The 17,055-nt window shown below is 34.7% G+C and overlaps 1 protein-coding gene and 1 long non-coding RNA gene across 3 annotated transcripts; both read left to right on the top strand.

Annotated features, from left to right (window-relative positions):
• The first annotated feature begins 2,112 nt into the window (after positions 1 to 2,112).
• On the top strand, positions 2,113 to 17,055 carry LOC133846892 (plexin-B). The gene is given in 14 exon segments (XM_062281602.1): positions 2,113 to 2,914; positions 9,665 to 10,010; positions 10,012 to 10,239; positions 10,241 to 10,584; positions 10,587 to 10,691; positions 10,694 to 10,813; positions 10,816 to 11,076; positions 11,079 to 12,599; positions 12,602 to 13,525; positions 13,528 to 14,205; positions 14,208 to 14,351; positions 14,828 to 15,426; positions 16,219 to 16,401; positions 16,461 to 17,055. Coding segments are annotated over 14 exon segments (6,132 nt in total). The 5' UTR covers positions 2,113 to 2,343; the 3' UTR covers positions 16,569 to 17,055.
• Positions 4,202 to 4,724, top strand: LOC133846954 (uncharacterized). Of its 2 annotated transcripts, XR_009895087.1 has the most exons (3): positions 4,202 to 4,218; positions 4,285 to 4,544; positions 4,585 to 4,724. It is a non-coding gene; the product is annotated as an uncharacterized LOC133846954 (long non-coding RNA). The 2 variants fall into 2 exon arrangements; XR_009895086.1 differs by lacking the exon at positions 4,202 to 4,218 and having other exon boundaries at positions 4,230 to 4,544.

Raw genomic sequence — 17,055 nt, 5'->3', positions numbered from 1 at the left:
AGTTTGCTGTTATAAATAATGAGAAATTCCATAAAATGCTAGATCAATTAGATATCACTATCCACCATAAAATAGTACAGTTAACGGACAATTTAAAAGGTTTCATTCAATACTCTCCAAAGTGATGAGATTAAAAAAATAATTAAAAAGAAAGCATCTGAGCCATTTTCTTGTGAATAGAAAGCGAATTAATTATAATTTTGGAGTCGCAACTATATGAAATTTAAAATTAAATTAAACTAATGTGATTTCATCTTTTTTTAATAACTGCATTCATTTAATACTCTATCTAGACCAAGTGCATCTGCTTCAATGTTGCAATTATATACAACAAAACTGTAACAAGTGAACCAATCAATAGAATAAATCTTTAGGTGTGATTGTTAAAAAACAATTTGCTTTATTGAGATTCTGATTAAGACTAACTTATTACAATTTTAAGACTTAAAAATTAAGACTCGCTGCAGATACTGCTGCTGCCATCACTGCTGGCGATCCGCGTTGTTGATGGTCTGCTGACACAGGGTATGTGGCGGATGTGCTGCAGACTTTGCAGAGCCTGAAGAATTGGATGAGTGCATTTCGGGTGTCAATGCACTTAGCCACTTAGTATGAAATTGGTTTTCCAATCTTTATCTAAAAATAATAATTATTATTCAAATAATACGATTTTTATTTTTTAGGTTTACCTTCACTGCTATTTATATATTTATTTCAATCAATAATGTTGTACGACTATTTGAAATGATTTGTTCTGTTTTGTTGAAGACCCTCACCGACTCTACGGGTATGCCCAAAGAAATTTGAAAAAATATCGACCACTATCGACGAAAGCGATTGACCACTATCGAGAGTGCGCGCCGCAGGTTTAAGTTTTTAAGAGCTCCGGTTTTCACAAATTTTTGGTCAACGTTTTGCTATCGGAAGTTTCAATTCTTACTGCTGAAATGAGATGACTTGTGTTTTGGTCAGAAGTCAACAAAGAGAAAAAATACCTTTCGTATATCCAATTTCCAGCGTGGATAGAACTCACATAAGGATAATTTTACCACGAATAGGCTTTCACCCTGAAAGAAATCTTTTTGCCCTTTGTCTTTTTTGCAAATAAAGACTTGAAATTTATATTGCAAAAAATCGGAAATCAGCTGTTTCCCAAAAAAAAAAAAGAGGATGCCACCTTGTTAATCGATTTCATTTCGGTGATTTCATCAACAATTGTTTTGCAATTAAGCATTTAAGTAAGTAAATTAAACAAATTAATTTTTAGAAAACATATTTTACCTAACTTCAACAAATTTAATGCCATCCGTTTCATTATACAAGTATTTTTAACTTGATTTTTCATTTCACTAAAGGAATGGCATTTTAAGCAATAACTCAAGGTGTAGGATTTATCGGTCGCTCACCAAAACGAAAATTGTTGTTGCAGACGGCAAAATTTTATTTGCAAATTATGAGGTGGGGTCACAAATTAGTTGTTTTAAAAATAATTACACGCTCAATTGATCTTCTTGCGGTCTTAAATTACCGTCGACTATTTTTCCTTTTCCAAATAAGATTCAACTTAATGTATAAAAAGGCATTTACTTTTCATTTTGGCAAGAAAAACTTGATCGTTCTGCAAATCGAAAGAATCTTGTGAAAGTGAAAATGGTACCACCAATTTTACGTTTTCGATTTGAAAGTGAATGTGATGACCGGAGCCCCGCTGAAAATCATTTTAATTTTTTTCAAACAGAACATCGAACACGAAGTATTGACATTACCACCAAAATTTCGCCCGAACACAACATGTTTTCGAAAATTCTGTCGTGGATGGCCTTGCTTATCGCAAATGTATATGTAAATGCATCATTTACAAAAACAAATTTACATATATTTGCAAAAAATATTTTTAAAGTAAAAAGAGAAAACCCCAGCTTTTTTGCATTTTTTCGCCGAAATATCATTTAGCTTAAGTTCCATTGTTATTCAACCTATTGTATTTTCAACCTGTAAGTAAATATGGCATCTCTTGTGTATGCAGTGTAGACAGAATTTGAAATAACAATATTATCGATAAATTAAAAATTGCAATCGATAGTTAAGCGACTCTTAGAATGTATACCTTTTTCAATTAGGTGCGTGTGTGTGTGAAATTCAGTGTATATTAGAAAAAGTTCGTATTTAATTAAAATATGCTTTTATCTTCAAAAATGAACAATGTAACAATGAATACAAGAATGTGATAAAAGCTTGATTTAATTCTGGATAAAACAGTATCAAACTATCTTAGCTAAATGAAAAATTATTTTCTGAGTTCACTTTAAACGTCGAAATATTGGCTAAAAGAATATATTTAAGATGAATGCTTGTTATGTTGTTCTCCAAATGCTATATGTTGTACACTGCAGCATAGTTGTGAACGGTGTCCGAGACGTTCGTTCGCATATTGAACTAGACAGACAAGCAGCGGTGGTTCCACCCAAGGAGTTCCTATCCAGTGATATTATTGCACAATTTGTTTTGCCAACGCTTTCAAAAGGTGGAGGACCGTTAAGAGATGAATCTTTTGGCAGCACCACATCAACTGCGAGGCCGATCAATTTTGTAAATCGTACAACGTCTGCTGTATCAAACAAGTCAGGAATTGGATCAAACTCACAATCGAAAAACTATTTCACGCATCTGACATTTGATTACATCCACAATGTAATGTACGCAGGTGCCACTAATAAGATTCTGAAGCTAAATGAAAATCTGCGCGTTCTGTCAGAGGCGGTGACTGGGCCCAAACACGATGCACCTCAATGTCACGCAGGTGGTTGTCCAGATGATGTAGAGACAACTCTAGTAAATAATTTTAATAAAATATTAGTTGTCAGTTATGCTCATAATGACGGCATCCTCATATCGTGCGGAAGTATTCGACAAGGTATGCATTTTATGTTTTATTTTTTTTTAATTTAAGTTGCCGATCTAGTGCTTTCCGGTTAGAAAATTTAATAATCATGTTATATCGCACAATAACCAAAATAGAATTGAACACATTCGATTTCAAGGAAGCGCATTCAAAGTTACACAAAATTCAAAACCAAAATCAATTTAGAAATAACTTTGACTCAACAAAGTTCTGTTTTTAATAAACGAGAGCAGCCCACATTTTGGAAGAGTTATATAAAATATAATAATACGGACCAGCCACAGCAACTTAAAATCTCTGAATATAGAAATAGCAACATGTTAAATAGATCGCCGTGAAATTTAGACAATCCAAACTTTACACATCAATCGTTTTTATGTATTGACTAGTTGAACTAATACAAGGTACTACATTTGTTGTAGTATTATATATTTTAACTAAAATTTTTAAGACTCCAAATGATAAATAATATCGTTTTCCCAGAATACAGAAATACAGAACCTTTCATTGCGAAACTAGCCATTTCGACTAAAACTGTGCTTGCGAAGGGTCAGTTCGCAGCTAATTGGCATAACCATGAGTAAGTTAGTAACCGGTCGCCAATTTTATCTTTACTTGGACAGATTTTGACACTACTTTTTATTGTTCAAAATACATTTTATTTGCTTCAATCCGTTTATAAACGTTTTTTCGAAATTCTTTTTTATAGAAAATAGTTATTTGTTTTATTACATACATACATATATTGTAAGTGGTGATATTCTTGGTTTCATACCTTTTTTAAAAATAGGTGAGAAAACTACAGAAGAGTGTGTTCGACTCTGAGATACACGATAACCATTTTCAATAAAAAAAAAAAAAGTGAGGTATTGTTCAAAATGTACCATGAAATATAATATATAAGAAATTATTAGCCAAAAAATTAGGCCCCGGCATTTATGGATAATATTGTATGTAACAAAAATGATGCGACTCCAGCTTCAAAATTATGTTTGTTATTCGTTTTGTTTTTATACCCGCTACCCATACGGTAGAAGGGTATTATAACTTTGTGCCGGCAGAAAATGTATGTAACAGGTAGAAGGAGGCATCTCCGACCCTATAAAGTATATATATTCTTGATCAGCGTCAACAGCCGAGACGATTAAGCTCCCTCCGTCCGTATGAAACACTGGATCTCAGAGACTATAAGAGATAGAGCAAACATAACAAGTACTGAAATCCATATTCAAGTATGGGGCGAACCAGTGAGATATACAAAGCTTTTGTGATGTAGGTATCGTTGAATTCTTTCGAACTGCGTCTTATGAATCCGAGTAAGCCATGATCCTATTTACAGCAAACAGAATATTTTTATCGAATTTTAATTTTACATCAAACAGAACACCGAAGTCATTTAGGGAATCTATTCGCTCTAGAGAAGTATCATATAATACATAGAGAGAATCCCTTAAGAATGTGAAAAGTTTACATTTATTGCAATTAAGATTTAACAAGTTTATTGTGCACCAATATTGTAGACGATTCAGCTCACTGCAACCGTGAGCCCGGAAAACAGTCATTGAATGTCAAGCAAAGCTTAAGGTCATCAGCCAACAAAAATGAATAAAGTGGCCCAAGCAATAGAGGACCAAACTGCCTGGTTCAAACCAGAAGTAACTTGGAGAGTTTTAGATACAAAGCTATTTTAATAAACATACAGAATTCTATTCGATAGATATGAGTGGATCCATTTTCCATTGAGGATAAGAAAAAAATATTTTAAGAACATGAAACAGAATAAGTCGTTTGAAAAAGTCAACAAATAAATCGGCAAGATCATTAGATTTTGTCTTATTTTTAAAGGCGATTATGCCGATCTACGCTTCTACTAAGCGTGCACTTTCTCAAATAATAATTATAATACAGATTATTATGAATGCAAAAGCGGCTTGAGCAGTAGTATAGTGGAGAAAAACAAAGGAAGAGGCAGTTTCCTTGAATTTTTGTAAAGCCCTACGATTTTTAAGTTCGTTAATTTTTAGTACACTATGGTATAAAGGCTTATCAGATCTATGTGGAATACTTATCGGAACACAAGCATCAAGTTTATAGTAGATTGGCCACATCAATGTTTTCAGATAAAGAAAGTTTTGACCAGTCAGTCTGAGATACATAAGCGATTTATCTTTTTGGCTTATCAGTGAAAAAAGTGTACTTTTTGATGTTCCAAGAAGCTCATAACACCAGCTTTTCCCATTTTTACTTTAAATATAGCTCTAAAACAATTTATTTGTTTATTTTTAAAATTTTCTGAATACAAAAAACTGCTCTTGTTTACGCAAGACAAATAAATCTAAAGTGCGTCTATTTCAATGACCGAATGGCAATCACGAGATTGCCATAGAACTATCTAGAATCTTCGAATGTACATTTATTTTTTTCGAAAATCAACCAGCTGTGAGCACATATTCGAACAAGATTCGAACTCTGTTAAGAAAAGATTTTTGGACAATTAGAATAAGCATTATTATAAATATAGCATTTTATTTAAAATAAAAGTTGGTGCGTCTAACCTAAGACCAGCAGTGTATAAGCGAGGCAAGTTTCCAAAAAAAAACAAGTAAGAAAGTTACAGTCGAGTGTGCTCGACTGTGAGATACCCACTACCCAAATTTAATAAAGCCAAAATATTGCGATATCATTTTCAAAATATACCGAAAATACTAAAAATATACCGAATGATATGTTTGGTATATCGATATAGTACACCATTCAAAATATACCATAGACGGCACAATGTACCAGATTGTCGGCCAAAGCAACTCAGACCCCTAGTAAGTAGGCGTTTTTGCCCATACAAAAGTATTTCTTTAATAACTTCCACAATTTTTATCTGATCGCAACTTAATTTTCAGGAATCATAACTACTATAGTAATTATTGTATAAACCAAAATTCGCAAATCTAGCTTTAAAATTACGCTTGTTATTTTTTTGATTTGCGGGGGCGGAAGTGGGCGTGGCAAAAATTTGAAACAAACTTGATCTGCGTGCAAACATAACAAATGCTGTCGAAAAAAAATTATAGCTCTAAATCTTATAGTCTCTGAGATCTAGGTGTTCATACGGACGGACGGACAGACACACAGACGGACATGGCTATACCGTCTCGGCTGTTGACGCTGATCAAGAATATATATACTTTATAGGATCGGAGATGCCTCGTTCTACCTGTTACATACATTTCCTGCCGGCACAAAGTTATAATACCCTTCTACCCTATGGGTAGCGGGTATAATAAAAGTGTAGATGGCAGATCATGCAAAATCTCTACAGTGTGATGGTAACGATCTTCAGGAGAGGATATTGTACAGGAATCTGGGCCCAAAACAAAACTTAAGTCTAGAAACGTGTTTAGACGATTTGGAATATCATTAATCGGAGACAATTTTACACCGAAAAGGCTATCAATAAAAACATGGGTTGTGGACACAGCCCATTAAAAGTCTTAGCGGAAATCCACGGGAAACCATCAATATTAAAATTCCCAAAAACTATAAAGTAATCTCTATAATTATAGAAAAATGAGCTAAATATAAAACGTCATCAGAAACAGGAAAGTACCAAAGGATAATTATACAGCCACCAAGTGTGATTAATCAGTTCAGAATCAATTTGAGCATCTACAGCAATTAAAACACCACCACCAACGCGAAGCAAGCGAGCAAGCGTAACCCATAGGGTAACTTTGTGCTTCCATACATGGATACATGTTTGGCACTTGTGACTTTAAGGTATTATAAAATGCCTAACAATATCTTTATCGATTTAATTTATTTTTTCTATCAATCTTTACTTATACTATATAGAAAAGAAATAAATATAAAGAAAAAACAATATGCGTTAACTTCGTCCACTTTCAACAGTTAAATGGTGTTGAACATAAAGTAACATAACAATAATATCGAAATTTTCGGGATTCCACTATGTATCAGAAGTTAAAATTAAAAAAAATGTTAAAAAACATGAAAAGTATAAACGTGCAATACTTTTAAAAAGAAATTTTTTTAAAATATAAACGACTTGTTTTTGAATATTTGTTTATTTTAAATATAGTAGAAATAATGAAAGATTATTGGAAAAATAAATTAAATCGATTAACATATTTTTATGAATTTTACATCACCGTAAAATCAGAAGTGAAGAAACACAGCTTGCTTCAACCACCACCAACCGACATCTTCGAATTAGTATACTGGCCAAACTAAAAGAAATATTAAATTTATTTAAACGCAGACTTTTAGTTTCATGATTTAACATAAAAGATATTCTTTCATTTATCCTCTAATTTCTTGTTTACTATATAATAAAAATGATCGAAAAACAAAAAATTGCGAAAAAAGTACCTCTATAAATTATTATTATCTCTATTATTGCCGTTCCACTGCTTTTTTTTTAAAGTAAGTTTTAAATCTGTATTTGCAAAAAGACACGGGAAATTAGACATACGAAAGGCATATATATTTTCGCGTTGTTTACTTCTGGCCAAAACACAAGTCAGGTGTTTCAGCACTAAAAATAAAACGTTCCGATAGCAAAACGATGACCAACAACTTGTGAAAACCGGAGAACCTAAAAACGAAAATCTTGGTTTTGGTCACAAAACGAAAACGAAAAGTGAATACCGGAGCATGCTTGCATAACTGCCGACAGAAAATGTATGTTACAGGTAGAAGGAGGCATCTTCGACCCTATAAAGAATATATCTTGTTGATCAGCGTCAACAGCCTAGACGATCTAGCCATGTATGTCTGTCCGTCTATCTGTCTGTCCGTATGAACACCTAGATCTCAGAAACTATAAGAGATAGAGCTATAATTTTCGACAGCATTTGTTATGTTTGCGGCAGATCGAGTTGGTTTCAAATTTTTGCCACGACCAATCGAATAACAAGCGTAATTTTCGTGTATACAGTAATATCTCTTGTAATTGTGATTGGTCACAACCAATTTAGCAAAAACGCTTACTTTCTAGGGGTCTTTTATGCTTTTGCTGACAATGTGGTGGGGTATTTTGCACTCTATAGTATATCTTGAATGTAGCACCACATCAATATACAAAAATACAATTTGACATCTTTTTAAGTTTTTATATATTGTTTTGATATATTTTGAGAATATTAGCGCAATATTTTCTTTTACTAAAAATGGGTAGCGGGCATCTCATAGTCTAGCACACTCGATTGTAGCTTTCTAACTTGGTTTTTTGTAATTTAGTGGTATATTAATTTGGTATTTTTAAAAGTATTTATTAATAATATTAAATAATATTTAATTTTATTCAAAATGGATAGCGGGTACAGCACAGTTGAGCCCACTCGATTGTAGCTTTTTGTTTAAACTGACAGACAAAACTTTTGCATAAAATCTTACTAAATTGTTCGGCAGAAACATTTATTTTAAAAGATGAAATTTCCCACTCGTAAGAAAAATTAAATTTGTCCACCTCAACACTGGCCTGAAACAAAAATCTGTTTTAGCGGTGTCACCGCAACTAACGTGTTATGGACAACTGAAGTAGAGGCTGTATGTAATTCTTTTATAGTTGAGAGACTGATGATTTCGACAGAGAATAATGAAGATTGAATTTCTTCAACTATCCCCAACTTCCCGACATAAAAATCTGAGGAGGTGTGGGAACGTCTACATTTAACGACGCAATGGCGGTATGTGTAACTTCAAGAACTATCGAGAGTTGAGGAGACTGTGAAGTCAATAACACTAGTTCACCAGCAGTTGGTAGAGACACAAAGGAAACCCCTTCAGGAAAAAAGTTCATTAGAGAGTTTCGAATTGGTCTTTTTCTTCGGAGAATCGGTCAAGAACTTTACAATCTTAAACTCACTATTCAAAAACGAAATCAAAAATCCAAATGAAGCCCGCGAATACATCTATAAACCTCGCGTTTGCCTAATAAACTCCATCGTTTGCCTAATAAACCCATCCTGTAATGTTCACAAATCTAACTACCAATACGACCGTTGCACTTTTCTCATACATTAAGTTCAAAAGCGCAGGTATGGGAGTTAGTTAGCAACAATTATGTGAATTCCAAGGAATGATAAGTTGTTTAAAATCTAAGACTTTATGTGGGGAAAAAAATATCGGGACCGTTCCCATTAACATTTTCCAACAACATACAATATGCCTGTCACATATTTTATATTTGAATTTGGTTTTAATCTCGTCTATTATTTAACATGGTATTTATGACTAATTTATTATAAATGTTTTTTAATAAAATGTTCCGTTTTTGGTACCAATCCTAAACTCAAATGGTAACTCAAAATATTTTTCACTAACAAAATCGATATACAAACTGTTTTTAAATCTTTGAATGTTTAACTCTTCAATTGTTGGCGATGGTCCTTTTGGCTGTTTCTATTCTATCCTCCTCCAATTGAAAAAAAATATTTTCCAACATGTTTTGAAAAATTGTGTTATTGCTATGACTCTACACATGATAATTTAATTTTTCAGAGGTTCAGAGTCATTACAGCGAGGGGTTTAAAAATCACTACCATATATTTGCAATGTGTAATTAATTATCTTTGATTTTTGAGAAAAATCCGATATTATTGTAGATTATGTTCAATAATAATTACATTGAATATGATGTTGCTCATAATCAAGTATGGCAAACTTTCTTTTTGTTTTTAAAATATTTGCCTAGTAATACATATTTATTAATTTGTTCTATTCATTTTTTGTTTTTGTTTTAAGGTGCATGTGAAATCTACAACCTTATGAGATTTCCAGCAGCAGCACAGTTCATTGCTGTTCCGCTAGCTGCGAATGAAGAGTACGCATCAACATATGCGTTTGTTGGACCAGCACGTTATTCGTGGAAAGAAGAGGACATTCTTTATGTGGGCACTACATTTACCAATGTCGGTGACTATCGCCATGATGTGCCAGCGATATCATCGCGAAGACTCGAAGATTTAAATTATGCAGAATTCTCTATTCAACAGTCGATTATTAACATCGACGTAAAGTATCGTGATCACTTTCTTGTTGATTACGTGTATGGTTTCAATTCATCAGAATACGCATATTTTGTGCTTGTACAAAAAATCGCATTTGGCTGAGGAAGCCGGTTATGTGACTCGACTGGCAAGAATTTGTATAACGGATCCCAACTATGACAGTTATACAGAAATAACTATACAATGCACGGCCACCGATGAGCATGTTGATTACAATATTTTGCGTGATGCAAAAATCACGCATGCCAGTCAAAAGCTAGCTCATCAAATGGGTATCAAACGAGATGACCATGTACTGGTCACAGTTTTTCGCCATCAAAGAGATTAGCGATCAACCTCAAAATAAATCGGCCATGTGCATCTATAGTCTGAAGGATATTGAAGATGTATTCATTGAGAATATACATATGTGCTTTAATGGCACAATAAAGGATCGTAATCTTGGCTATATTTCGGGCACAATCAATGATGGCCGATGTCCAATTGTTGGTTCATTGGGTAACATATACAACTTTTGTAGTGTGGGACTAAAAATTAGCGGTGTTTCGCCGATATCTGCTCAGGCATTATTTCATTACGATAATGTATCGATCACATCAGTGACAGCGACAACAACAACTGATCAGCAACATTCTTTGGCATTTCTTGGCACCGAAAAGGAACTATTAAGAAGGTTTTGTTGTCAGGTCAACAGCCGGGTGAATATGGCGAGATTGTTGTTGACCCGGGTAATCGTATTTTGCCCAACACTATGATGTCACCCAAAAGGATTTCCTATATGTGTTGTCGTTACGTACAATCACCAAATTGCGCATTGAGCATTGCTCGATGTATACAAATTGTTCAGCCTGTTTGGAGAGTCGTGATCCATTTTGCGGCTGGTGCTCCTGGAGAAACGTTGTACGGTTCGTTCTACCTGCCAACGTGATACGTCCGCATCGCGGTGGCTTTCCCTCGGCAGCGGACAGCAATGCATTGACTTTGAATCAATTGTGCCCGATCAAATACCTATTAATCAATTGAGCCAAGTGCAATTAATTATAAGAACTTTACCCGAACCATTCAATGCCAAATATCGCTGTGTGTTTGGCAACTCAACACCTATTGATGCAGAGATACTCGAAAATGGTTTGAGTTGTGCGACTCCTCAATTGATCAACGGCCAGCCATTGTTGGCAATACAGACCATGTACTCGTGCCGCTTTCTGTGCGAAGCTCCGAAACAAATAAAGATTTTGTGTCGCGCTCGTTTGCATTCTTCGATTGCTCGCATCACAGTAACTGCCAACGTTGTGTGCGTAGCATGTGGGGCTGCAATTGGTGTATATTTGACAATAAGTGCGTTCACCAGTCGGAGCAGTGTCGCAATATGGAAATTGCTATTAGTTCAGAAGGACAATGTCCACACTTGAAGCGACAACGCGATGTCATCTTGTTGCCGGTGCGTGTGCCCAAAGAAATACGTTTCGAGATTGCCAATTTACCCAAACCGAAAAGTGCTCATGCCGGTTATTTGTGCACAATTCAAATCGAAGCCGCCCAAATGCTTCTGCCGGCACATATTGAGTCTAACAAGATTGTCGTATGCGAGAAAACTCCATATTTTTACGAGACTAATACTCATGAGTATGAGGCTAAAGTGGACATTACCTGGAATCGTCAGCATTACGTGGATACAGCCACAATTATTTTGTATAAATGCGATGTGTTGGGCTCTCATCGGGAGCATGCTGATTGCAGTTTATGTGTGACACGTGATCCTAAATACCAATGCGCCTGGTGTGGAAGCTCCTGTGTCTACAATGAAACATGCTCTAGTTCCGACGCCGCACAATCTAACTCCCACAATAATGCATTACTACAAAATGAATGCCCCCGTCCTAGAATTGACATTATTAAACCACTAACTGGTCCTGTAGAGGGCGGTACTCTAATCACCATCGAAGGCAGCAATTTAGGCATTCGCGAGGAGGATGTGCGTGGCAAAATCACCATTGGGAGCGTACCCTGCGATTTGGTTAACTATCAAATATCGGTGCGGATTGAATGCCGCACAAGGGCCGCTTTACGTGAGATGTCGGCGCCAATTAAAGTGGCCAATGAAGCGGGCTATACGGAATCCAGTGTGCAGTACCATTTCAAGGATGTGCTATTGACTGGGTTATATCCAATGGTGGGCCCAAAATCCGGTGGCACGCAGTTGTCATTGCTTGGAAAATATCTAAACATTGGCTCCAACATTCGTGCATTTCTTGATGAATATGAGTGTCATATAAATTTGACACAAGCATCATCTTCTCGATTGTCCTGCACCACATCGGCGTCTACCCAGCCTGAGCCTATCCGCTCACTGCGTCTGGTTATCGACGGTGCGAATCGCACATTTACTTGTAAAAGTGAACCACATTTAGTGAGTGTTGCCCAAAATAATTTTGGAGAATTTTGGCAAGCGCCTTCGATGCCGTGCTCTATTTTCAATTACACACAGGATCCGCGTATTATGCAAATTAAACCGCTCCGCAGCTTTGTCAGTGGTGGACGTATATTAACTGTGCATGGAATGCACCTTGACTCCATACAGAACCCAGAATTGGAAGTATTTTATGAAAATGTCCGAGTTAACAAAACCGCTTGCACCGTGATCAATAACAATCAAATGGAGTGTCCATCGCCCCAGTTAATTTCCAATTTCAATTGCTTAAAAATGGGATGTCAAAAAAGGATTCGGTTTTAGCACAATACAATTTGACTAGATCGAAGCAAAAACGAAATTCCTATTATAATGAAAAATACTTTGTGGGCGATCACCACTTGGATAACCTAGAAAACTTGTCGGCTGCCTTTGTAAAAGTGCACGAAACCCAATTGAATCTACAAATGAGCTTTGTCATGGATAATGTGCAACTGGTGCGAGATTTGAATAAATATTTTCATGATATTCGTAGCACTATTGTGTATCTGAACGATCCGAAATATTTGCCATTTGTCAATGATGATGGCATCAAACTGTATAAAGGCGATACTCTTGTGATTGAGGGAGAGCTTTTAAATATTGCAGCGGATGAGTATGATGTTAATGTCACTATTGGTACAGCACAATGTAATATTACAAGCTTAGCACTCACTCAATTACTCTGCATTCCACCCGAGCGTCAACCACCAGCAACGGATGAGAATGGTATAGACCAACCAAATGATTTACCTTTAGTGGTTGTAAAAGTCGGTCGCAATCTTCGCTTCGTCATTGGATCTCTTAAGTATGATTTAAACAAAACGCATTCAATACCACATCTGATAATTGGAATAATTTTGGCAGTATTATTGTTAATTGTGATCTTAGTGGTGGTGCTAATTATATTTCGTCGCAAATCCACCCAAGCCGAGCGCGAGTACAAACGAATTCAAATACAGATGATCACACTTGAAAGTAACGTTCGCTCCGAGTGCAAACAAGCATTTGCCGAACTGCAAACGGATATGACTGATTTAACGGCTGATCTAGAAAGCAGTGGCATACCTACTCTTGATCATATCAATTATATTATGAAAGTTTTCTTTCCCGGTGTCTCAGACCATCCCATACTGAATGCACCAAAAATCCGAAGCTCAATTATGATGCCGCTATGATGCAATTCGAACAGCTAATCAGTAATAAATACTTTTTGTTAACGTTTATAGAGACGCTAGAGGCCCAACGATCTTCATTCTCAATTCGGGATCGTGTTAATGTAGCTTCATTGCTCATGATAGTACTAATGAATAAAATGGAGTATGCCACTGAAATATTAAAATCTTTATTATTGCGACTCATTGACAAATCACTTGGCAGTAAATATCCGCATTTAATGTTACGTCGTACCGAAAGCGTTGTAGAGAAAATGTTGACAAATTATTTAGCAATCTGCATGTACGATTACTTAAAGGAATATGCCGGTGCCAGTTTATTTTTGCTATTCAAGGCGATTAAACATCAGGTTGAAAAGGGCCTTGTCGATGCTATAACTCATGATGCTCGCTATTCGCTTTCTGAAGACCGTTTACTGCACGAACAAGTTGCACACTCTGTGGTTATTTTGCACATTCTGCAAGATGACTTGGATGAAAAGGTGCAGTGTCGAGTCAATGATTGGGACACCATCTCACAGGTTAAACTGAAGATACTGGATGCAATTTTCAAGAATACACCATTCTCGATGCGTCCATCGGTGCACGAAGTGGACTTGGAATGGCGTCATGGACGTGGTGGCCATTTAACTTTGCAGGATGAGGATCTCACCACAAAACAATTTCCGGATGGAAACGTTTAAATACCCTCCACCATTATGGTGTTAAGGAATCGGCTGTGATGTCACTTATTGCTCGCCAAAATGATAACTATACTATGTCGTATGGGAAACAACAGATCGCGCCTTATCACAATTGTGAGTAATATATTTATCTTTCAATTCTTTATCCTTGACTCAAGCAGGAACTAATTCCTGTATTCAATCTGTTACCATTTGTGCATTGATAGTTCAAGTAATTAATATAAACTATATTAATTACTATATTACTATATTAATATATATATATATATATATATATAATATAATATATGATATATAATACTCGTATATAATATATAATACATATATATATATATATATATATATATATATATATATATATATATATATATATATATGTATTATATATTATATACGAGTATTATATATCATATATATATCATATATATATATATATATATATATATATATATATATATATATATATATATTATATATTATATACGAGTATTATATATCATATATTATATATTACCAGTCCAAATGGTAACAGATTGAATACAGGAATTAGAATTCTTATGCTTTACATATATCTTTCCCTCTCTTTACAGTTTACTACATCAATAACTCACAGAGTCATATTATCATCAACAATGATATTGAATCTGGACTTCAACAACCGAGACTCTACCATTTGGTTAAGCCGCTGATTCCCGATCATTACATGAACATTAAAAATTCTTCCATATCTGGTGTTCTGACATCTTCAGGCCAATCGGCAACACATTGTATTGGAAATGTCAGCAGCGAACGGGCAAACAAAACAATTCCGGAAGTCTATCTGACTCGTCTTCTCGCTACAAAAGGTACAATTCAGAAATTCGTCGACGATTTCTTTACCATTATCCTAACTGTAAATGAGGAGTTGCCGCCGGCGGTTAAATGGTTATTTGATCTGCTTGATGAAGCGGCACGACGTCACGAAATTGCTGATTCAGACATTCTGCACGCTTGGAAATCTAACAGTTTGCCTTTGCGTTTTTGGGTAAACTTTATCAAAAATCCGGACTTCATTTTCGATGTCAACAAAACATATTCTGTGGATTCTTGCTTAAGTGTCATAGCGCAGACTTTTATGGACTCGTGCTCTACCACTGAACATCGATTAGGCAAGGACTCACCATCAAACAAGCTTCTTTTGCAAAGGTTTGTGCTCGATTCCATATTTATACCCTTAGTTTAGAAAGGTATTGTAACTTTATTTCGCCAGGAAATAGTTTTAACAGGCAGAAGGATTCGTTTTCAATCCTATAAAGTGTCTACAGCCGAGACGATATAGCCGTGTCCGTTTGTCTATATGAACACCTAGATCTAATATAATTCATTTTAATAACACTTTTTAAGATTTTTGTCACCCATTGCGACAGCTGTCAGGTCTTCATAATTTTGGCTATTGAATTATAGGGTATATTTTCAATGTAGCAGATCTAACCGAATAATGAAGCAAAATATATCATGTTCAACATCATTGCGATTGGAACACCAGATCCTCCTTGGCTTATTTCAAAATTCGAATACAAATTAAAACTGGTACAAAATATTAAAGTCTCGAATGTTGGTACATACAATAATACGTATGATTTCGATTTTATTTAAAATGGGTAGCGGGTATCGCACACTCGACTGTAGCTTTCTATATATTTATTTATATATACATACATAATTTGATTTGGTATATTTTAATATGTTTTGCTTTACTGCTTTTGTATATATGTTTGCTTTTCTATTATGTATATAAATTATTTATTTATTTATAATGTATACAGTAACATTAGACTCTTTCACGGATAGACGTAAAGAGTACAATAAATGTGTTCAAATCACAATTTTTGGATATATGTATGTGTATATGTCGATACGAGCAACTAAAACAAAGGATGCGCCTTTTTTAAGTTTGATATAAGTGATATTTATATTTCGACTGTGGGTTTATCGTTTACAGGATATTCCAAACTATAGAGTCATGGTTAAAGAATTTTATCGAGACGTGGCGCGTTTGCCCCAAATAAGTGATCAGGAAATGAGCACAGCCATGCAGCAATTGTCTATACAACAAAATGAGGAATTTGATACAATTTCTGCTTTGAAGGAATTGTATATTTATATAACCAAGTATAGAGAACAGGTAAGTGGAAATTACTTAATGTGAAATGTACCTTTATGTGATTAACATTTACATTTTAGATTATGGATGCCCTGGATGCGGACCCAAATTGTAAAAAAATGTATCTAGCGCGTAAACTTGAAAATGTTGCGTGCACTCTTGACGGAGAGGATACATTAAACTGCTGACAAGAATTGACATCTCTTAATGTAATTTTCAATGTTACAAAACATTTCCAATACACCACGAATAACCACATTTGCTTACTTATTTGAACTGAATATATATATACTACAAATACCACTAGCTTTAAAAAATAAAATAATACACATTTTGTGAAAAGTTGAGACGTAAAGTTGACGACTTCAACTTGACATTTTAGTTTCAATGCATTAATTTTTTTTTTTAACATCGAATAAAGTTTAATAAAGACGACGTACATCGAGAAAATATTAAAACATATATTAATGTGCTAAAATTATACATAAATTTCTTAGTTGCCTATTTAGTGATTATTAATGATAATGATCGAAATGTCTCAATTTTTATGAAAATTACTTCATTCGCATTCATTTTTGATTATAATTAATTTTATGAAATATTTAAAAACATGATTTTAATATAATAGACTTAAGTTGAAACAAAAAACACATGATGTTCTTATTAAGGACTTTA

Source organism: Drosophila sulfurigaster, chromosome 4 (genome assembly GCF_023558435.1).
Source record: "Drosophila sulfurigaster albostrigata strain 15112-1811.04 chromosome 4, ASM2355843v2, whole genome shotgun sequence".
Lineage (NCBI taxonomy): Eukaryota > Metazoa > Arthropoda > Insecta > Diptera > Drosophilidae > Drosophila > Drosophila sulfurigaster.
The sequence above is the reverse complement of the archived record's forward strand: the minus strand, read 5'-3'. Positions and strand labels throughout refer to the sequence as shown.